Source organism: Chlorocebus sabaeus, chromosome 26 (genome assembly GCF_047675955.1).
Source record: "Chlorocebus sabaeus isolate Y175 chromosome 26, mChlSab1.0.hap1, whole genome shotgun sequence".
Taxonomy (NCBI): Eukaryota; Metazoa; Chordata; class Mammalia; order Primates; family Cercopithecidae; genus Chlorocebus; species Chlorocebus sabaeus.
The window spans coordinates 17,268,606-17,291,795 of record NC_132929.1 but is presented as its reverse complement, the minus strand read 5'-3'; the positions used below and the strand labels follow the sequence as shown (position 1 = coordinate 17,291,795).

Genomic DNA, 23,190 nt, shown 5'->3' with positions numbered 1-23,190 from the left:
GCCTGTAATCCCAGCACTTGGGGAGGCACAGGCAGGTGGATCACTTGAGGTCAGGAGTTTGAGACCAGCCTGGCCAACATGGTAAAACTCTGTCTCTACTAAAATACAAAATAAGCCAGGTGTGGTGGCGGGCGCCTGTTATCCCAGTTACTCGGGAGGCTGAGACAGGAGAATCGCTTGAACCCAGGAGGCAAAGGTTGCAGTGAGCCAAGATCGCGCCACTGCACTCCAGCCTGGGCAACAGAGCGAGACTCCATCTCAAAAAAAAAAAAAAAAAAAAAGGAACATGGCCAGGCATGGTGGCTCACGCCTGTAAACCCAACACTTTGGGAGGTCGAGGTGGGTAGATCACTCGAGCTCAGGGGCTTGAGACCAGCCTGGGCAACATGGTGAATCTGCATCTCTACCAAAAATTAAAAAAACTAGCCAGGAGTGGTGGCTGAAAAAAAAAAAAAAAAGAGAGAGGGAGAGAAAAGTGTGTATAGTATGCTACCATTAATCTAAGATGGGAGGTGAATCTGTGTACTTATGATTTAAAAAGAAAAAAGAGGCTGGGCGCGGTGGCTCAAGCCTGTAATCCCAGCACTTTGGGAGGCCGAGACGGGCGGATCACGAGGTCAGGAGATCGAGACCATCCTGGCTAACACGGTGAAACCCCATCTCTACTAAAAAATACAAAAAATTAGCCGGGCGCAGTGGTGGGCGCCTGTAGTCCCAGCTACTCAGGAGGCTGAGGCAGGAGAATGGCGTGAACCCGGGAGGCGGAGCTTGCAGTGAGCTGAGATCCGGCCACTGCACTCCAGCCTGGGAGACAGAGCAAGGCTCCGTCTCAAAAAAAAAATAAAAATAAAAATAAATAAAAATAAAAAAAAAAAGAAAAAAGAATAATATAAAACAATTTTAGGCTGGGAGTGTTGGCTCACACCTGTAATCCCAGTACTTTGGGAGGCCAAGGCAGACGGATCACTTAAGGCCAGGAGTTCAAGACCACCCTGGCCAACATGGCTAAACCTCATCTCTACTAAAAATACACACAAAAAAATGAGCCAGGTGGTGGTGCACACGTGTAGTCTCAGCTACTCAGGAGGCTGAGGTGGGAGAATTGCTTGAACTCGGGAGGTGAAGGTTGCAATGAGCCGAGATCGTGCCACTGCACTCCAGACTGAGTAACAGAGCGAGATCCTGTCTCAAAAAAGAGAGATGCACAGATGGACAGATGGACAGATGGACAGAAGGAAAAAAATAACCGCAATGGATTAAAACACGTAAAGCATGTTAAAAATCGTGAGTTCACAAGGATATTCAAAACAAATAAAACTCATCGGTCATCTTTGGAAGTTGCTAAGAATTATCTTTCTCTCTCTCTTTAAAATATTGCAGAAATAGGGTCTCACTATGTTGCCCAGGCTGGTCTTTTTTTTTTTTGAGACCCAGGTTGCAGTGCAGTGGTGCGATCTCCACTCACTGCAAGCTCCGCCTCCTGGGTTCACGCCATTCTCCTGCCTCAGCCTCCCAAGTAGCTGGGACTACAGGCGCCTGCCACCACGCCCGGCTAATTTTTTTGTATTTTTAGTAGAGATGGGGTTTTACCGCGTTAGCCAGGATGGTCTCGATCTCCTGACCTCATGATTCACCCGCCTTGGACTCCCAAAGTGCTGGAACTACAGGCATGAGCCACTGCACCCGGCCCCAGGCTGGTCTTGAATTACACATGTGAGCCACTGTACCTTGCCAGGAACTATCTCATTCTTTCAAAAACTGGTAAACGAAAGGAAAATTAATCAAGCATTTATCTTGCCTTTCCTGTTCAAAATGTGCCTGGGGGGTAACTCAATAGCTGATTAGAAGTTTCTCTTTATAGAAGCAGGCTAGATAATGAATGAAGAAAGAAAGATAGATTTGAAATATCACCATTTTGCAACTCCTAATGAATTAAATTATCTAGGTAATGACCATCAATGGCTACTAGGACAGAACTATTATTTCTTTTTTTTTTTTTGAGATAGAGTCTCACTCTTGTTGCCCAGGCTGGAGTACAATGGTAGGATCTTGGCTCACTGCAACCTCCACTTCCCAGGTTCAAGCGATTCTGGTGCCTCAGCCTTCCAAGTAGCTGGGACTACAGGCATGTGCTACCACGCCTGGCTAATTTTTATATTTTTAGTAGAGATGGGATTTCACTATGTTGGCCAGGCTGGTCTCAAACTCCTGGCCTCAAGTGATCCACCCGCTTTGACCTCACAAAGTGCTGGGATTACAGGTGTAAGCCACCGTGCCTGGTGTGGCTATTTTTTGTATTTTTAGTAGAGACAGCGTTACACCATGTTGGCCAGGCCGGTCTTGAACTCCTGGCCTCAAGCAATCCTCACGCCTCAGCCTCCCTAAGTGTTGGGATTACAGGCGTGAGCCACTACACTCAGTCCCACATTATTTTTTGTTGTTGTTTTTATAAGATGGAGTCTCACTCTGTTGCACAGGCTGGAGTGCGGTGGCGCAATCTCGGCTCACTGCAACCTCTGCCTCCCAGGTTCAAGGGATTCTCCTGCCTCAGCTTCCTGAAGAGCTGGGATTACAGGTGTGCACCACCATAGCCAGCTAATTTTTGTATTTTTTGTAGAGACGGGGTTTTACCATGTTGGCCAGGCTGGTCTCAAGCTCCTGACCTCAGGTGATCCACCCGCCTTGGCCTCCCAAAGTGCTAGGATTATAGGTGTAAGCCACCATGCCCAGCCCCCAACATTATCCTTTCTAATTCTTCACCCCTCTCTATACCCATGTCCTTTGCTATGTGCCTTAGTCATTCTTCCTGGGCCCATAGCGACACCGTGCCAATTCCAAGTCTAGGCCTTAAGAGGCATGTGTGTCTCTGCTTGCCCCTTTTATACTTCTGTCATCACCATATAAAAGTGCTCAGGGTTTACTGGCCCAAGAAGGAAGAGAGAGGAAGAACAGACCCGGCTACCACCTGTAGCTTGGAGATAATTCCAGCTGAACTCATCCCATCAGGCGGGTGAATTGCAGTTGAACTTCAGATGCATGAGCAGGAACAGGGGTTAGTTTGTTACTTCACATTATTGTCATAACAGCTAACTGATAGGATTGTTAACATCACAGACTGAGAGACAATCCGATATCATGTGTCTCCTGATGGAAATACACACCACTATCTAAAAATCAGCCTTTCCCAAGAACAAGCAACGACAACAACAGAACAAACCCAAATCTGACCAATTCCGTAGCTCTAACCACCCATTTATAGGAAACTCAAGGGACCAGAAACACATTCAACAACAAAAATGAGATGCAGTCAGCATCATGAGAAACCAGAAGACGAATGACCCAGTTTCTTCAGCAAATACACTGCAAGGCAGGGCAAAAAGATATGGGGAAGAAAACACACAGATTAAATGCCTTAAGGGACATAATAACAGATCACAGTGTATGGACTTTAAGATCCTGATTCAAGTGGTCCAATTATTGTTTTTTTGAATTACAATACAAATAGAAAAATTTGAACACTGACTAGATATTTGATAAAGAGTTCATTGTTATTTTTAGGTGTAATAATGGTATTATAGTTAGGTTTAAAACAAAAGAAAAGTACTTATCTTTTAGAGGAACATATTGAAATATTTATGGTTAAAATATAATGCTGGTATTTGCTTTAAAATAATCTGATGAAAAGATTATAGATTTAACAAGACTGGCCAAGAGCTGACTGCTGAGGCTGGATGATGGGTTCGTGGATGTTTATTGTACTATTCTCGGTATATGTTGGAATGTTATTTATTTATTTATTTATTTTATTTATTTGAGACGGGAGTCTTGCTGTGTTGCCAGGCTGGAGTGCAGTGGCGCAGTCTCAGCTCACTGCAACCTCCGTCTCCTGGGTTCAAGCGATTCTCCTGCCTCAGCCTCCCGAGTAGCTAGGATTACAGGCACGTGCCACCACACCCGGCTAATTTTTTTGTATTTTTAGTAGAGATGGGGTTTCACCATGTTAGCCAGGCTGGTCTTGAACTCCTGATCTCGTGATCTGCCCACCTCAGCCTCCCAAAATGCTGGGATTACAGGCGTGAGCCACCGCGCCCAGCCTGTGTTGGAATTTTATATGAGAAAGACACAACAAGAGGGCAAAATAAAAACGGACACCAGGAAGTCAAATCATATAAAGACACAAAGTAGCCATTACCTTTCCCCCCTTACCTGTTCTGTTCTTTCGTTTTTCTCGCTCTGCTTTTAGCTCCTCCATGGCTTGAGATTTCTTATCTAGTTTCTCATCCCGCTTGGAACGCCGTTCCTTGTTGTGGGATGTTACCTAGGAAGGGAAGGATATATAGGATGGCCCTCTTTACCAACAGCTGATAAGATTCTCTAAACCCACTTAATGCATTTAGTCCTCCAGCGTTACTCTATATGGGTTGCAGAAACTTAGAGCTTGTAGTGTAACGGGAGAGAGCACCCTCTTGTGGACAAAGAGGATAGCGCAGTAAAATAAGTCCTGTCCAAAATGCCTAATAGCAAGTTCAAGAATTATCCAAATAAACTCTTTCTGGAAGAACACGCTAGAACACAGCTAATGTTGGGATTACAGGCATGAGCCACTACACTCAGCCCCACATTATCTTTTTTTTTTTTTTTTCTGAGATGGAGTCTCATTTATCATTTTGATGATAAATACAGATTACTTTCCCAGCTATATTTATACCAAGTAAAGGATGACATCCATCTAAGTAAACATCATAAGCAGCTGGCTACCTAGGACAGGCTGTTTACCAACTTTTCCTTAAGGGATGCTCACTCACTAGTGGGCTGCTTTTTTTTTAAACAGAGCCTCACTCTTCTGCCCAGGCTGGAGTGCCATGGCACGATCTCAGCTCACTGCAACCTTTGCCTCTGAGGCTCAAGCAATTCTTGTGTCTCAGCCTCCTGAGTAGCTGGGATTAAAGGCATGAGCCACCGTGCCAGGCTAATTTTTGTATTTTTAGTAGAGATGGGATTTCACCATGTTGGCCAGGCTGGTCTCAAACTCCTGGCCTTGAGTGATCTGTCCGCCTCGGCCTCCCAAAGTGCTGGGATTACAGGTGTGAGTCACTGCAGCTGAGGGCTGCTTTTTAAATGCAGACTTCAGTGAAAGCTGGGCACAGTGGCATATGCCTGTAGTCTCAGCAACTCAGGAGGATTGCTTGAGACTAGGAGTTTGAGGCTACAGTGTGTTATGACCGTGCCAGTGAATAGCCACTGTACGCCAGCCTGGGCAACATAACGAGACCAGAGAAGGAAGGAGGACGGGAAGGAGGATGGGAAGGAGGACGGGATGGAGAAAGGGAAGGAGGAAGGAAAGGGAAGGAAAGGGAAAAAGAAATAAAAAAAGAAAAAGAAAAAAAAAGGAAAGGAAAAAGTGCTAAGGAGTTAATAGCACAGCTGATGGTGAAACACTGAGATATGTCCAGAGATTAATGATACCATGCCACAAGTCTTGTACTAATAAGCTTAGGCTGATTAATATAAACCCACCTTTTACACACACACACACACACACACACACACTCAAAACAGAGGTTTATTCTTTGGACAATGAAGAACACTGAATCTCCTACCTGAGATTCTTGAATCTGTGTCAGCTTTTTCTTTTCTTGCTCCTCTTCTTGCTTTTTCTTCTTTTCTTTCTTTTCTTTCTTTTTGGCTGTTTTTAGTTTTTTCTTGATTTCAAATCTGGTTAAAAGATATTTGTTTGATTTTTAACTAGCAATGAAATGTATGTAAAAATTGATTTCTATTAGATAGGAGAAAGGAACTAAGGGAAAGGAGCTACTAGATATTTTGGCTTTCCTGCAAGAAACTCTCATGTACCTTTTAAGTACATTAAAAATATTTAATATGTTAATTACAACAAAATATAAAATATTTTATTGCATTAAGTTGGAATATGTTTAAAATGAGAGAATATGGGCCAGGCACAGTGGCTCACACCTGTAATCCCAGCACTTTGAGAGGCCAAGGCGGGCAGATCAGGAGATCAAGAGATCAAGACCACCCTGGCCAACATGGTGAAACCCCATCTCTACTAAAAATACAAAAATTAGCTGGGCATGGTGGTGCACGCCTGTAGCCCCAGCTATTTGGAAGGCTGAGGCAGGAGAATCGCTTTAAACCGGGAGGCAGAGGTTGCAATGAGCCAAGATCTCACCACTGCACTTCAACCTAGCGACAGAGCAAGAATCTGTTTCAAAAAAAAAAAAAAAGAGAGAGAGAGAACATATATAGGATATTGCTGTACTCATCTGCGCCACTCTAGCCTGGGCGACAAAGTGAGACTCCATCTCAAAAAAACAAACAAACAGGCCAGGCGCGGTGGCTCGCACCTGTAATCCCAGCACTTTGGGAAACCAAGGTAGGCAGATCACGAGGTCAGGAGATTGAGATCATTCTGGTCAAAATGGTGAAACCCCATCCCTACTAAAAATACAAAAATTTGCCAGGCGTGATGGCACATGCCTGTAATCGCAGCTACTCAGGAGGCTGAGGCAGGAGAATCGCCTGAACCCAGAAGGCGGAGGTTGCAGTGAGCCAAGATCGCGCCACTGCACTCCAGCCTGGACGACAGAGTGAGACTCCACCTCGAAAACAAACAACAAACAAACAACAACAAAAACCACACAATGACAGACCATTTCACACCCACCAGGATGGCTATTATCACAAAGAGGAGGGCCAGGCACGGTGGCTCGCACCTGTAATTCCAGTACTTTGGGAGGCCAAGGCAGGAGGATCACTTCAGTCCAGGAGTTGGAGACCAGCCTGGACAACATGGTGAGACCCTGTCTCTACAAAAATTTTAAAAATTGGCTGGACATGGTGGTACATGCTTGTAGTCCCAGCTACCTGGCAGGCTGAGGTGGGAGAACTGCTTGAGCCCAGGAAATTCAGGCTGCAGCAAACCATGATCATCCCACTGGACTCTAGCTAGCCTGGGCAACAGAGTGAAGCCCTGTCTCAACAACAACAGAACAAGTAAATGACAACTGTTAGTGTTAGTGAAGATGTGGAGAAACTAGAACACTTATTGCTGATGGGAATCTAAAATGGCGCAACAGCAGTTTCTCAAAAAGTCAGAGTTATCATATGAGCCAGCAATTCTACTTTCCAGTACACACTCAAAAGATCTGAAAATAGGTACTCAAATTGTTGTATTAAATGTTCACAGCAGCACTAGTCACAATAGCAAAAAGGAGGAAACACCACAAATATTAATCAATAGATGGATGGATAAACAAAATGTGGTATATACATAAAATGGAATATTACTCAGACATTAAAAGGAGTGAAGTACTAATGCATGCTAAATGGATAAACCTCAAAAACACACTAAGTGAAAGAAGTCAGTCACAAAAGACTGCATATTATGATTCCATTTATGTAAAATATCCAGGTCGGGCATGGTGGCTAATGCCTGTAATCTAAACACTTTGGGAGGCCGAGGCAGCAGGATTGCTTGAGGCCAGGAGTTCAAGATCAGCCTGGACAACACAGTGAGACCTCGTCTTTAATAAAAGTTTTAAAAATTGGCCAGGTGGTGGCACACCCCTATAGTCCCAGCTACTTGGAGACTGAGGCGGGAGGATTGCTTGAACACAGGAGATCGAGGCTTCAGTTTACTATAATCACGCCACGGCACTCCAGCCTGGGTGATGGAACGAGACCCTGTCTCGATAACAACAATAATAATAAATATATCCAGAATAGGCAACTCTAGAGAGGCAGAAAGGAGATTAGTGGTTGCCTAGGGCTGGGAGGCTTATGGGGAAATAGAGGAGTGATAAAATGCTCTAGAATTAATTGTGGTGGTGATTGCACAGCTCTGTGGACATATAAAAACCACTGAATTATACACTTTAAGTGGGCTATTTTAAACAAAGTTATTTTTTTAGAGTCAGTGATAGTTTACATTTACATAATGTTCTTATGTATATCATCTCACTTGAGGTTTACAACAACCCCTGAGGAGGAAACTGAGGTCAGAAGAGAAAGAGATTTAACTCCGATCACCCCGCCAGCGAGTCTAACTTGAACCTAGACCTTCTGACTGCAATGCCCTTTCTACAACCAGGCTCCCTTTTATGCTTCCTGCCCCCATGAAGAATCTAACAACTGAAAATGACATCTCACTACTGGTGCTGCTGGCTAGAGAACAGGATGCTCATGGTGCTTACATAAAAAGACTACGAAGATTAAACGCGATCCATATAAAGACCTTTTAAGTAAAAAAGATACAGGAAATTCCAGAGTTTCCATATTGCACTGCCCTGAAGCTAAACAAATGAACTACAAAAATATCAATTTTCTATGATGGCTCTGAACCTCTGTCTCAATAATCAGCACACTAAACCATTCTTACAGTCACTGAAAAAAAATCACTGAAGCTGGGGGTGGTGATTCACACCTGTAACCCCAGCATTTTGGGAAGCTGAGGTGGACAAATTGCTTGAGGTCAGGAGTTCAAGACCAGCCTGGGCAACATGGCAAACCCACTCCCTACAACAACAGCAACAACAACAACAAAAAAATACAGCGCCAGGAGAGGTGGCTCATGCCTCTAATCCCAGCACTTTGGAAATCCAAGGTGGGTGGATCACCTGAGGTCAGGAATTCCAGACCAGTCTGGCCAATATAAAAAATTAGCCAGGCTGCTGGGCAGGGTGGCTCAGGCCTGTGTAATCCCAGCACTTCGGGAGGCCAAGGTGGGCGGATCACAAGGTCAGGAGATCAAGACCATCCTGGCTAACACAGTGAAACCCCGTCTCTACTAAAAATACAAAAAATTAGCCAGGCGTGGTGGCTGGCGCCTATAGACCCAGCTACTAGGGAGGCTGAGGCAGGAGAATGGTGTGAACCTGGGAGGTGGAGCTTGCAGTGAGCCGAGATCACACCACTGCACTCCAGCCTGGGAGACAGAGCGAGACTCCGTCTCAAAAAAAAAGAAAAAAGAAAAATCAGCCAGGCCAGGCCAGGTGTGGTAGCTCACGCCTGTGATCCTGGCAGTTTGGGGGGCCAAGACAGGAGGATCATTTAAGGTCAGGACTTGGAAACCAGCCTGGCCAACATAGTGAAGCCCTGTCTCTACTTAAAACACAAAAACTGGCTAGGCACAGTGGCCTACGCCTGTAATCCCAGCAATTTGGGAGGCCGAGGCAGGTGGATCATCTGAGGTCAGGAGTTGGAGACCAGCCTGGCCAACATAGTGAAACCCCGTCTCTACTAAAAATACAAAAATTAGCCGGTGTGGTGGTGGGCGCCTGTAGTTCCAGCCAAAGGGGAGGCTGAGGTGGGATAATTGCTTGAACCTGGGAGGCGGAGGTTGCAGTGAGCAGAGATTGTGCCACTGCACTCCAGCCTGGGCAACAAGAGCAAAACTCCATCCCCCCAACAACAACAACAACAAAAAATTAGCCGGGTGTGGTGGCGTGTGCCTGTAATCCCAGCTACACAGGAGGCTGAGGCAGGAGAATCACTGAACCTGGGAAGTGGAGATTGCGTGAGTTGAGATTGTGTCACTGCATTCCACCCTGGGCAACAGAGTAAAACTCCATCTCAAAAAAAAAAAGGAAAGAAAAAAATATTAGCCAGGCATGGTAGCCTGTAGACCCAGCTACTTGGGAGGCTGAGGTGGGAGGCTGGCTTGAATCCAAGAGGTGGCAATTGTAGAGAGCTGAGTTCACACCACTGCACTCCAGCCTGGATGACAAAGCCAGACTATGTCTAAAAAAACAAAATATTTTCTAAAAGTCACTGAATCAGTCAACAGTCTCATTCACATAAGGTGAAAAACATAAAAACTAAGTTTGAGACAAACCGCCTATTACCCTTGAGCTACTTTGTGATTTTGTCATAGGACTTATTGGCCTTACATGACAACATCTTGCTATGCTTTCCACAGTTCAGACATGCAAATTTTAAACCGTCTGGCAACTCCAGCACAGTTTATTAAGTCCTATTTAATAGTTCCAATATAGGTAACTTGGAAGCATTCACACTCAAAATAAATGTTGAGGCCGAGTGTGGTGGCTCATGCCTGTAATCCCAGCACTTTGGGAGGCCGAGGAGGGTGGATCACTTGAGGTCAGGAGTTTGAGACCAGCCTGGCCAACATGGTGAAACCCCATCTCTACTAAAAATACAAAAATTAGCCAGGCGTGGTGGCGGGCATCTGTAATCCCAGCTACTTGGGAGGCTGAGGCAGGAGAATCGCTTGAACCCAGGAAGTGGAGGCTGTGGTGAGCCGAGATCGTGCCACTGCACTCCAGTCGGCAACAAGAACAAAAGTCTGTCTCAAAAAAAACAAAAAACAAGAAACACACACACACAAAAACCAAAAAAACAAAAATCAAATGTCTATTGCTTGCTGCTGACTGAAAGCCAAACATTCTTCTCTAGGATAACTCGGCATACTTAATATGGTCTCCAGAAGGGACAAACAAAACTCCCAGATGAAAAGGAACTAACTGCTGCCAAAGAAAATGCTTCTATTTTCCTTTCATGAGATTAAATAGGTAGGATCCTCATTCTGAGGGCTATTTTATTTCCAAGACAAAAGCCAAGTTTATTTTTACCTTGAAATTCTGTTAGGAGATAAGGAAGAACTACTGCCATATTTAAAACTTTTCCATTTAAAACATGGCAAAAGTTGAAAACATTGAAGCAGCTTCTAAATACCAAAAAGCAATTTAACATTTGACTTTTTTAAAAAATACAAAAACTGTGTTAGAGGGTAGTCAGATACCTAACTTCTACATAATGAGGAGAAATTCCAAGTCTTGAATCCTGTGAAGACAGGGCTCCAAATAAGAATTTGGGAAATTTTTTCAACCTAGGAGCTTGAACAATTTGAAGCCAATTTGTAAAATACAAAGCTTTAAAACACCATTTGTTCATTTAATTTTTATATATCATTTGATGTGTTCCCACATTACTCTCAATCATTACTGTATTCGTGTTCTAAAACCAAGGCAACCTTATGATTACCTCAATACTTTTTGCTTAGTAGAAATCAAATCATGTACTGATCTTTATCAAGACAGACAATCTCTGTAATTCCCCTCCCTTTTTCTTGACACAGGGTCTCACTCTGTCACCCAGGCTGAAGTGCAGTGGTGCAATCTCAGCTCATTGCAAACTCCACATTCCGGGCTGAAATGATACTCCTGCTTGACTCAGCCTCCCAAGTACCTGGGACTACAGGCATGGGCCACCATGCCTGACTATTTTTTGTAGGAGACAGGGTTTTGCCATATTGCTAAGACTGGTCTTGAATTCCTGGAATCAAGTGATCCACCCACCTCGGCCTCCCAAAGTGCTGGGATTACAGGTGTAAGCCACCGCTCCAGGTCTGCAATTCCCTTTATTATTTTTTTTAAGACGGAGTGTCCCTCTGTCACCTAGGCTGGAGTCCAGTGGTGTAATCTTGGCCCACTGCAACCTCCGCCTCCTGGGTTCAAGTCATTCTCCTGCCTCAGGATTCTGAATAGCTGGGATTACAGGTGCGTGCCACCAGGCTCGGCTAATTTTTTGTATTTTTAGTAGAGATGGGTTTCACCATGTTGGCCAGGCTGGTCTCGAACTCCTGACTTCAAGTGATCTACCCGCCTCGGCCTCCCAAAGTGCAGGGATTACAGGTGTGAGCCACCACACTTGGCCTGTAATTCCATTTATTTATTTATTTTTATTTTTGCTTTTTATTGAGACAGAGTCTTGCTTTCACCAAGGCTAGAGTGCTGTGGCGCCATCTCAGCTCACTGCAACCACCATCTCCCAGGTTGAAGCAATTTTCCTGCCTCAGCCTCCTGAGTAGCTGGGACTATAGGTGCACACCACCACACCAGGCTAATTTTTTTGTATTTTTAGTAGAGATGAGTTCACCATGTTGGCCAGGCTGGTTTAGAACTCCTGACCTCTGGTGATCCATCCACCTTGGCCTCCCAAAGTGTGTAATTCTCGTTAGAATGCTGCCTGTAGTGCTGTGTTACAGAATAGGTAAAATAACAGGAAATGTGAGGCAGGAGAGGACGTGGCCACAGTGTGTTTTATGGTGTCAGATGGTCCCAGGTTTGAAATTCAGTTCTAGCACTTACCACCTCCATCACCTCGGGCAAGTTTCTTCATTCATTCGCTCAACAAGTATTTAGTGCGTATCTCTGTGGCAGGTCCCCTTCCAGGCACCAGGAATAGAATGGCGAAAAGGACAAAGTCTCTCCCTTCCTGCAGCCTACTCTTTAGTTACCTAATGTCTCTAAGCCTAAGCTTCTACCTCTGTAATACGGTATAACCAACTTCACAGAGCAGTTGTGAAGATTAAATAATGCACATAAATAATATGAATAAAACCTTCTGAATAACGTACATTAGTAAATAAAGTCAGTGGCACTGAGTAAATAAATGTGATTGAAATTTAATACATCATTTCCTCTCATCATGTTAACAATCAACTCCAAATGCAGTCTCCATATGTAGGACAGGTGTGAAGGAGAGAGGAAGTATGAGAAAAGAGATGAACGGAAAAGGTGGGGGCGGGGGGGCACAACGAGGACTCAACCTTACCTTCTTTTCAACACCTCCCTCTTCTCTATGCGATTGAACAGTTCTTGCTCTCTCTCTTTCTCTGTCATCTGTTCCAGACGGGCCCTGTCTTCCTCATCTCCCATGAGGTCTTCTCCATAGCCATCATGGAACTCTTCATCTTCTGAGGAAGAGTCTGAATCTGAACTGGAAGAGGAGCTGTTGCTGTCAGAGTCTGACACTTCACCTGCAACAAAGGCCCAAACACAAGATTACACTGTGCTCCAGCAGACAGGCCACAGTGGCTCCACAATGTTGACAACATCACCCTTCTTCAGGCTACAGTAAAATAAGTTTGTTATTTTACTTGTTTTCACTTTTTTTCTTTGAGATGGAGTTTTGCTCTTATTGCCCAGGCTGGAGTGCAAGTGGCATAATCTCAGCTCACTGCAACCTCCACCCCCCGGGTTCAAGTGATTCTCCTGCCTTAGCCTCCCAAGTAGTAGGGATTACAGGTGTGTGCCACCACACCCGGCTGATTTTCTATTTTTATTGGAGACAGGGTTTCGCCATATTGGTCAGACTGGTCTCGAACTAACCTCAGGTGATCTGCCCACCTCAGCCTCCCAGTGCTGGGATTACAGGCGTGAGCCACTGTGCCTGACGTATTTATTTTTACTTTTTAAATAGAGTTGGGGGTCTCACTTTGTTGCCCAGGCTGGTCTTGAACTCCTGGGCTCAAGCAGTCCTCCTGTCTTGCCTCCCAAAGTGCTGGGATTACAGGCATGAGCCACCACACCCAGTCCCAACTTATTATTTTTTTTATTATTATTTTGAGACGGAGTCTCCCTCTGCCCCAGGGTGGAGTGCAGTGGCGCGATCTTGGCTCACTGCAACCTCCACCTCCCGGGTTCAAGCAATTCTCCTGCCTCATCAGCCTCCTGAGTAGCTGGGACTACAGGTGCACACCACCACATCCAGCTAATTTTTGTATTTTTAGTAGAGACGGGGTTTCACCATGTGGGCCAGGATGGTCTCGATCTCTCGATCTTTTGATCCACTCACCTCGACCTCTCAAAGTGCTGGGATTACAGGAGTGAGTCACCATGCCCGGCCTATCTATTTTGTTTGAGACAATTTTTGCTCGTCACCCAGGCTAGAGTGCAGCGGCGCAATCTCAGCTCACTGCATTCTCCACCTCCCAGATTCAAGCAATTCTCTTGCCTCAGACTCCCGAGTAGCTCAGGTGCTCAGCTAATTTTTGTATTTTTAGTAGAGATGGGGTTTCACCATGTTGGCCAGGCTGGTCTTGAACTCCTGACCTCAAGTGATCCACTTGCCTCGGCCTCCCAAAGTGCTGGGATTACAGGCGTGAGCCACTGCACCCGGCCCCCAGGTTTTTTTTTTTTTTTTTTGAGACAGAGTCTCGCTCTGTTGCCCAGGCTGGAGTGCAGTGGCGCGATCTCGGCTCACTGGTTCACGCCATTCTCCTGCCTCAGTCTCCTGAGTAGCTGGGACTATGGGTGCCCACCACCACACCTGGCTCATTTTTTTGTATTTTTAAAATAGAGACAGGGTTTCACCGTGTTAACCAGGATGGTCTCAATCTCCTGACCTCATGATTTGCCCGCCTTAGCCTCCCAAAGTGCTGGGATTACAGGTGTGAACCACTGTGCCCAGACATTTTTTTTTTTTTTTTTGAGACGGAGTTTCACTCTTATTGCCTAGGCTGATTTCAGTCACTGAAATCTCCACCTCCTGGGTTCAAGCAATTCTCCTGCCTCAACCTCCCAAGTAGCAGGGACTACAGGCACATACCACCATGCCCGGCTAATTTTTCTATTTTTAGTAAAGATGAGGTTTCACCATGTTGGTCCGGCTGGTCTCAAACTCCTGACCTCAGGTGATCCACCTATCTTGGCCTCCCAAAGTGCTGGGATTACAGGTGTGAGCCACCGCCCCTGGCCTGATTACATAGATAAGTTCTTTAGTGGTGATTTCTGAGATTTTGGTGTACCTATCACCCAAGCAGTGCATACTGTGCCCAATATTTAGTCTTTTATCCCTCACTCCTTCCCTAAGTCCCCAAAGTCCATTATATCATTTTTTTTTTTTTTGGAGACAGAGTCTCACTCTATCGCCTGATCTCGGCTCACTGCAACCTCCTCTTCAAGCGATTCTCGTGGCTCAGCCTCCTACTGAGTAGCTGGGACCACAGGAGCGTCGTACCACCATGCCTGGCTAATTTTTGTATTTTTAGCAGAGATGGGGTCTCACCATGTTGGCCAGGCTTGTCTCAAACTCCTGACCTCAAGTGATCCACCTGCCTTGGCCTCCCAAAGTGCTGGGACTACAGGTGTGAGCCACCACACCTGGCCCCATTATACCATTCTATGCTTTTGCATCCTGATGGCTTAAACACCACTTATACATGAGAACATACAATTATTTGGTTTTCCGTTCCTAAGTTACTTCACTTAGAAAAATGGCCTCCAGCTCCAATAAGTTGCTGCAAAGGCCATCATTTCATTCCCTTTTATGGCTGAGTAATATTCTATGGCATACATACACAGTTTTTTTTGTTTTTTTGAGACAGAGTCCCGCTCTGTCGGCAGACTAGAATGCAGTCGCGTGATCTCGGCTCACTGCAACCTCTAACTCCCTGGTTCAAGCTATTCTCCTGCCTCAGCCTCCCAAGTATTAGAGATTACAGGTATGCACCACCACACTCAGCTAATTTTTGCATTTTTAGTAGAGACAGGGTTTCACCATGTTGGCCAGGATGGTCTTGATCTCTTGACCTTGTGATCTACCTGCCTCGGCCTCCCAAAGTGCTAGGATTACAGGTGTGAGCCACCACGCCCGGCCGGGATACATACACATTTTCTTTATCCACTTGTTGGTGCACTGAACTTTTCAAGAGTATAAGCCCAAAAAAATTGTCTAGTAGAATTTCGTAAGGTGGTGATGAAAATTTTGTCTATCTGAACAGCAGCCACCACATATGGGTATTCACAAACTCAAATGTGGCTAGTGCAACTGAAAACTAAATTTTAAACATTAATTTTTAGTTAATTTAAGTTGAAATACCAACAGTTATCAAATGTCCATTTCATTGGGTTTGGTTGATTTGTTAAGAAATAATTCAGGTTATGAATTTTTGGCAAGAATACTCCATAAGTAATTGTGTCCTTTTCAATGTATCACATCAGGAAGGCCTAACATCTGTTTGTCCCATTATTTTAATTTAGATTACTTGGTAAAGGTGGCGTCTCGCAGATTTTCCCTTTGTAAAGGCACCTTTTCCTCTTTACATAATAGTATGTATAGGGAGAAGGTTTAAGACTGTAAAATTTTGTTTTCCGGCCGGGCACAGTGGCTCACACCTGTAATCCCAGCACTTGGGGAGGCTGAGGCAGGCGGATCACAAGGTCAGGAGATTGAGACCATCCTGACTAACATGGTGAAACCCTGTCTCTACTAAAAATACAAAAAAATTAGCTGGGCATGGTGGTGGGCACTTGTAGTCCCAGCTACTTGGGAGGCTGAGGCAGGAGAATGTTGTGAACCCGGGAGGCGGAACGTGCAGTGAGCCGAGATTGCGCCACTGCACTCCAGCCTGGGCAACAGAGCGAGACTCCATCTCAAAAATAAATAAATAAATAAACAAATAAAAACAAAAATAAAAAATAAAAATAAAAATAAAATTTTGTTTTCCAACAAACTCTCACCCAGTGATTTTAACAATCATTGAAGATTCTTGAGTAAATCAACTTTATCACTATGATTGAAAAGTAGTGATTTTTCTAACCCTATAATTTCTTTTTCATTTATTAGCTGGCATTAAAAAAAAAAAAATTTATGGCTAGGTGTGGCGGCTCACGCCTGTAATCCCAGCACTTTGGGAGGACAAGGTGGGTAGATCACCTGAGGTCACGAGTTCAAGACCAGCCTGGCCAACATGGTGAAACCCCATCTCTACTAAAAATACAAAAAATTAGCTACGTGTGCTGGCGGGCATCTGTTATCCCAGCTACTTGAGGCAGGAGAATCACTTGAACCCCAGGAGACAGAGGTCACAGTGAGCCAAGATCGCACCATTGCACTCCAGCCTGGGTGACAAGAGCAAAACTCTGTCTCGAAAATAAATTTAAAAAATAAAAAAAAATTTAATGAATCATTAAAAATTGATTAGTGAATTTCTAATAACAGTGGATCTTAATAGGACAAACGTTGACATGGAAAAACTATGTGAGTACAATGAGTATTGAGCTAAGTCAGCAATTTAACACGAACTGTACTTGACTCAATTTGAGCTAACATTCATAGGCACGTGCTCAAAACCAGGTTAGGCCAATTTTATAAAGTCAGCTTGTATGTAAACATTATTTTTAAAAATGTTTTTAATATTTTTATAATTTACAGGTTATCATTCTATTCCTGGAACAAGTTCACTTTTATTTTCTCTCCCAGTGTCCTTGCATTTTTCTTTTCTTTTTTTCCTACTTTTTTTGTTGTTGTTAAGACAGGGTCTTGCTCTGTCACTTAGGCTGGGGTGCAGTGGTATGACCATAGCTCACAGTAACCTCGAATTCCTGGGCTCAAGCAATCCTCCCACCTCAGCCTCCTGAGTAGTTGGGACCTCAGGTCATACCATAACACCCAGCTAATTTTTAATATTTTTTTTTGGAGAGATGGGATCTCACTATGTTACCCAGGCTGGTCCTGAACTCCTGGGCTCAAGCAATCCTCCCACCTTGGCCTCCCAAAGTGTTGAGATTACAAATATGAGACACTGCACCTGGCCCAAGTTCACTTTTCAAACTAGTGTTTAAAAATTCTGGAACTGGCTTCCAATTCCCTCCTCAGTCAGACTATGCATAAGCAAGAAAAAAAGGGGAGGGAAAGGCACTCAGGGTATTCAAGACTAACGCAGGAATCCTTGCGGGTTCCAGGGATAGGTTTCAGGAGTCTCACCAACCTTTGGAATTACATGCATTTTTCTTGCTTCATTCAGATTCTCGAAGCATCCATGACCATGGAAAAAGTTAAGAGCCACTGCTCTAAAGAAGAGGTCATGCTGAATGCCGGTACCCCCCCTTCCTCCCCACTTCTGACTTGGCACCTTCAAGCTGACAAGAGTGGGAGTTGACCTTCCAGGTCTAGGCTGCTCAGCTCACCTTCCTCAGGGGCTGAGCTCTCAGCTGAACTGTCTTTGTCTGAACTGCCTGAGGAGGCAGTTTTGTTGGCCTGTTTCTTCATGGTTCCTTTCTTCTCTATTTTTCTGGCTTTTCCTTTCTTCTTATTTTTATTGCTCCCAAATGTCCACTATAAGGAGAAAAGAAAAAGGAAGACTGAAATAGGAATAGGGACTTTATTGGGAAAAGCTGGAAGACTCAAGAGTTAAGAGTCTCTGGCATTCATCTTTGAATCCAAAACAAATACACTTCATATGAAAAAAAATACAGATTTTTGGGGGAAAAAATTTTTTTTTTTTGAAACAGGGTCTCACTCTGTTGCCCAGGCTGGAGTGCAGTGGCACAATCTTGGTTCACTGCAACCTCTGATTCCCAGGCTCAAGCCATCCTCCCACTTTGGCCTCTGGAGTAGTTGGGACTATAGATGTGCCCCACCACGCCCAGTTAATTTTTGTATTTTTTGTAGAGACGGGTTTTCACTATGTTGCCCAGGCTGGTCTTGAACTCCTGAGCTTAGACAATCCTCCTGTCTTGGCCTCCCAAAATGCTGGGATTACAGATATGAGCCACTGCGCCCAGCATAAATTTTTGTTTTTGAGACAAAGTCTCACTCTGTCACCCAGGCTAGAGAGCAGTGGCGCCATCTCGGGCTCATGGTAGCCTTGACCTCCCAGGATCAAGCTATCCTCCTGCCTCAGCCTCCCAAGTAGTTGGGACCATAGGCGTGTACCACCACGTCCGGCTAATCTTTGTATTTTTTGTAGAGACGGGGTTTCACCACATTGCCCAGGCTGGTCTTAAACTGCAGAGCTCAAGCAATTCGCCTGCCTTGGCCTCCCAAAGTGTTAGGATTACAGGTGTGAGCCACTGTGCCTGGCCCCAGCCTAGATTTTTGAAAACTTGCTTAAAACTTTAGAACTTCTGGTCTGGAATTTCTTAGAAACAGGAAAAAAGTTACACAATAAACATATAATTTAATTATTATTTTTTCTTTTATTTTCAGACAGGTTCTTGCTACGTTGCCTAGGCTGGCCTTGAACTCCCGAGCTCAAGTGATCCTCTCACCTGAGCCTCCTAAGTAGCTGGAACTACAGGTGCGCATCACTGCACCCAGCTCATGGATGTTTTATTGCCAATAGAAAATAGAAAAGATATCAACTTTATGGCAAGTCAAAAAAACAGCTTCTGATGTTTTATGTGGCAGAGATGGCAGTAATCGTTAATGGTTGATATGTCTGGGTTTCAGTACAGAGAATGGTTTAGTTTTGGGGTGGGTCTCAGGAAGGCAGGGAATGTAGCCTGTGCCCAGGAGAAAACTGCAGAAAGCACAGAGAGAAAGGATGAAGGCCATTCTTTGGCATGAATGGCAGCACTGGCACTAACTCCAAAGAGGCAGAAAGTAATGTACATCATTAACTATATGTGAATATACTTTTAAAAACAGTGGCATATATTACACAATAACATGACATTTAAACTGGATCATAAACAGGAAATCCCAGATACCTAAACATAAGAAACCTGTAATGTGCACTGTCAAACAGGCAGGCAATACAGTTAACTACCTCAAGACCAAAAAGCTATCTTCATCAAGCACTTTAATTATAAGTTGAAAGGCCATAGAACTACTTTACAAATTTGCAGACTATTTAGTTACATTAAACCATATCTCCTTTGATATCTAACTTGCCAACTTAAAATGATTTTAGGTGAAAAATACTTTACTCAGAAACTTTATTCTAATAATTACCATAAAGAATAATCATCTTTCGATTATCACAGACTGAATATTAAGTCTGGCATTAACATAATATTTCTACATCTAATATCCAACAAAGGCATGAAGTCTTTGTTCCTTCTATAACAGGATGAAAAATTAACCTCCTATTTTCACAATAGGTAATAGAAGTAAATTATTTTGGTCTTTTCTTGAGGGGGTGGGGTTGGGTAGAGGTGTAGTTCTGAAGATGTTTCCAACTTAGAAATTTTCCATATGAGCTATTCTTAAGAACAGTCTGCTAGTTTACCGTCACAAAACATTGTAAAAGGGTGCTATTTTAAATCTTTTTTGTTGTTTTTGAGCCAGTGTCTCGTTTGTCACCCAGGCTGGAGTGCAGGGCAGCAGGTTCATAGCTCACTGCAGCCTCCACCTCCCAGGTTCAAGTACCTCCTGAGTAGCTGAGACTATAGGTGTGCACCATCATGCCAAGCTAATTTTTAAATTTTTTTGTAGAGACAGGGTCTTGCTATGTCACTCAGGCTGGTCTCAGACTCCTAGACTCATACAATCCTCCAGCCTTGGCCTCCCAAAGTGCTGGGATTATAGGCACAAGCCACCTTCCCTTTTAAGTCTGAGTTTTCAACCATTTCACATTTTCATCATTTCAAGGAAGATAATTTTTTTTCTTTTTTTGAGACAAGAGTCTCGCTCTGTCGCCCAGGCTGGAGTGCGGTGGTGTGATCTCGGCTCACCACAAGCTCCGCCTCCTGGGTTCATGCCATTCTCCTGCCTCAGCCTCCTGAGTAGCTGGGACTACAGGCACCTGCCACCGCGCCCAGCTAATTTTTTTTTTTTTTTTGTATATTTAGTAGAGACAGGGTTTCACCGTGTTAGCCAGGATGGTTTCGATCTCCTGACCACGTGATTCACCTGCCTCGGCCTCCTAGAGTGCTGGGATTACAGGCAGGAGCCATTGTGCCTGCCCAGGAAGACAATTTTAAAGCCAGTTTGAAACAACCTACAGAAGGCCAAAGTGTTCACTTTCTTAGTTAACTGAGCTAAAATATATCGACCTTTTTTTTTTTTTTTTTTTTTTTTAAATGGAGTCTCACTCTGTCACCCAGGGTGGAGTGCAGTGGTATGATCCTGGCTCACTGCAACCTCTGCCTCCTGGGTTCAAGCGATTCTCCTGCCTCAGCCTCCCAAGTAGCTGGGATTACAGGTGCCTGCCACAATGCCTGGCTAATTTTTGTATTTTTAGTGGAGATGGGGTTTCGCCATGTTGGCCAGGCTGGTCTCAAACTCCCGACCTCAAGCGATCCGCCCACCTCTGCCTCCCAAAGTGCAGGGACTACAGGCTTGAGTCACCACGCCCGGCCTAATATACCAACTTTCTATGCTGACAATGAAGATATTACTGGAGTAAATAATATATAAAACATCTTTTACACTGGCTCTTGTTATAAAAAAATTACACAACTATACGCATAATAGATATTCTCAACATTTATTGGTTTTGAAAATGGGCATGAGCGACCTTTTCCAAACACTGTCTTGGCCCTTTCTACTTCTACCCAATGGGAATATGAAGAGGTTGAGAGCATAAAGGTTGGGCTGTCAGGGTCACATGTGTGTCAGAGGGACGAGGTCTATTTTTGCCTACAGATTTGGGTTTGTCACATGGAAGAGAGTCAAATTCTGCATTCCTCGGGGGGAAAAAAGTGTTTATGACAGCAAAATGACCTGAAGTCATACAGGTGAATCCAACTCAGCAGGTGCTAGGAAGCCACGGCTTTCTTAACCCTCTCCCTCTATCTGCTTCAATCTGCCTCAACCTAAGCTTAGCAACTGGCATTCATTCATAGTCTATAATGTTTGTCCCTTGTGGGGCAGTGAGAAGATAAGAGTAAACTAGAAGAAAATAAAAATGCTTTGAGGCCGGGCGTGGTGGCTCAAGCCTGTAATGCCAGCACTTTGGGAGGCCGAGATGGGCGGATCACGAGGTCAGGAGATTGAGACCATCCTGCCTAACATGGTGAAACCCCATCTCTACTAAAAAAATACAAAAAACTAGCCAGGTGTGGTGGTGCGTGCCTGTAGTCCCAGCTACTCGGGAGGCTGAGGCAGGAGAATGGTGTAAACCTGGCGGCGGAGCTTGCAGTGAACTGAGATCCGGCCACTGCGCTCCAGTCTGGGCGACAGAGCGAGACTCCATCTCAAAAAAAAAAAAAAAAAAAAAATGCTTTGAGTGAAAAGGGGCCTTCTTAACCAAACCTGAAAGTGAGAAGGGAACATCGTGTTTTTCTTCCAACAACGAAGCTGCCTTACCTCCCATGAGGCTGACTCAGCCAGGTCTAGAACACCAAAGGAAATACGTTACAAGGTTTTGGGGGGATTACAATAATGTGGGTGAGTTTACTTTTAAACTTAAAATTTCTTTTTTTTTTTTTTGAGACAGAGTTTTGCTCTTGTTGCCCAGGCTGGAGTGCAAAGGCCCGATCTCGGCTCACTGCAACCTCCGCCTACTGGGTTAAAGTGATTCTCCTGCCTCAGCCTCCTGAGTAGCTGGGATTACAGGCATGTACCACCACGCCTGGCTAATTTTGTATTTTTAGTAAAGACGGGGTTTCTCCATGTTGGTCAGGCTGGTTTCAAACCCCTGACCTCAGGCTGGACCTTGGACTCCCAATCCACCTGCCTTGGCCTCCCAAGGTGCTGGGATTACAGGTATGGGCCACCACGCCTGGCCTAAAATTTCTTATATATATGTTACAGTACTGAGAAGTTGTAGTGCCATTACTTGTATACTTACTTTGTATTTTATTTCATTTTATTTTTTATTTTTGAGACTGGGTCTTGCTGTGTTGACCAGGCTGGAATGCAGTGGCATGATCATAGCTCACTGCAGCCTTGAACTACTGGGCTCAAGAGATTCTCTCATCTCAGCCTCCTGGGCAGCTGAGATTACAGGTGCATGCCACCATACCTGGATAATTTGTTAACTTTTTGTAGAGAGGAGAGCTCACTATCTTACCAACACTAGTCTCAAACTCCTAAGCTCAAGCAATTCTACCACCTCAGTCTCCCAAAGTTCTGGGACTACAGGCATGAGCCATTGCACCCAGCCTGTATTTTATTTTTAATAAACCTTTAAAATCTAATTTTAATAATAACAAATGTTCATTATATTAGGCCTTAAAAATATAGAAAAGTTGTTTGCTTTTTATTTTCTTTTCATTTTTGTGATGAGGTCTAACTATGTTGCCCAGGCTGTACTCAAACTCCTGGGCTCAAGTGATATTCCCACCTCAACCTCCTGAGTAGCTATTACTACAGAAACACACCACTGTGCACAACCAGAAAAGAATTTGTAAAGTTGGAGAAAAAAAAAAAATCACCAGGCCAAGTGTGGCGGCTCACACCTACAATCCCAGCACTCTGGGAGGCCAATGTGGGAGGATCACTTGAACACAGGAGTTGGAGACCAGCCTGTGAAACATAGCAAGACCCCAACTCTATTTAAGGATATATATTTTTTAATTTAGAAAATCACCTGCTGGCCAGGCGCGGTGGCTCACGCCTGTAATCCCAACACTTTGGGGGGTCGAGACGGGAGGATCACGAGGTCAGGAGATCCAGACCATCCTGGCTAACACGGTGAAACTCTGTCTCTACTAAAAGTACAAAAAATTAGCTGGGCATGGTGGCAGGCGCCTGTAG

At 44.4% G+C, this 23,190-nt stretch overlaps 1 protein-coding gene across 1 annotated transcript in view; it reads right to left on the bottom strand.

The window, feature by feature from the left end:
• Positions 1-23,190, bottom strand: part of RTF1 (RTF1 homolog, Paf1/RNA polymerase II complex component) — a 67,529-nt gene that overhangs the window by 13,139 nt on the left and 31,200 nt on the right. The window contains exons 3-6 of the mRNA XM_008016959.3: positions 17,733-17,880; positions 12,595-12,799; positions 5,601-5,715; positions 4,207-4,318 (exon numbers count right to left, since the gene is read on the bottom strand). Coding sequence (XP_008015150.1) covers positions 4,207-4,318; positions 5,601-5,715; positions 12,595-12,799; positions 17,733-17,880 — 580 coding nt within the window. The remainder of the gene's footprint in view (positions 1-4,206; positions 4,319-5,600; positions 5,716-12,594; positions 12,800-17,732; positions 17,881-23,190) is intronic.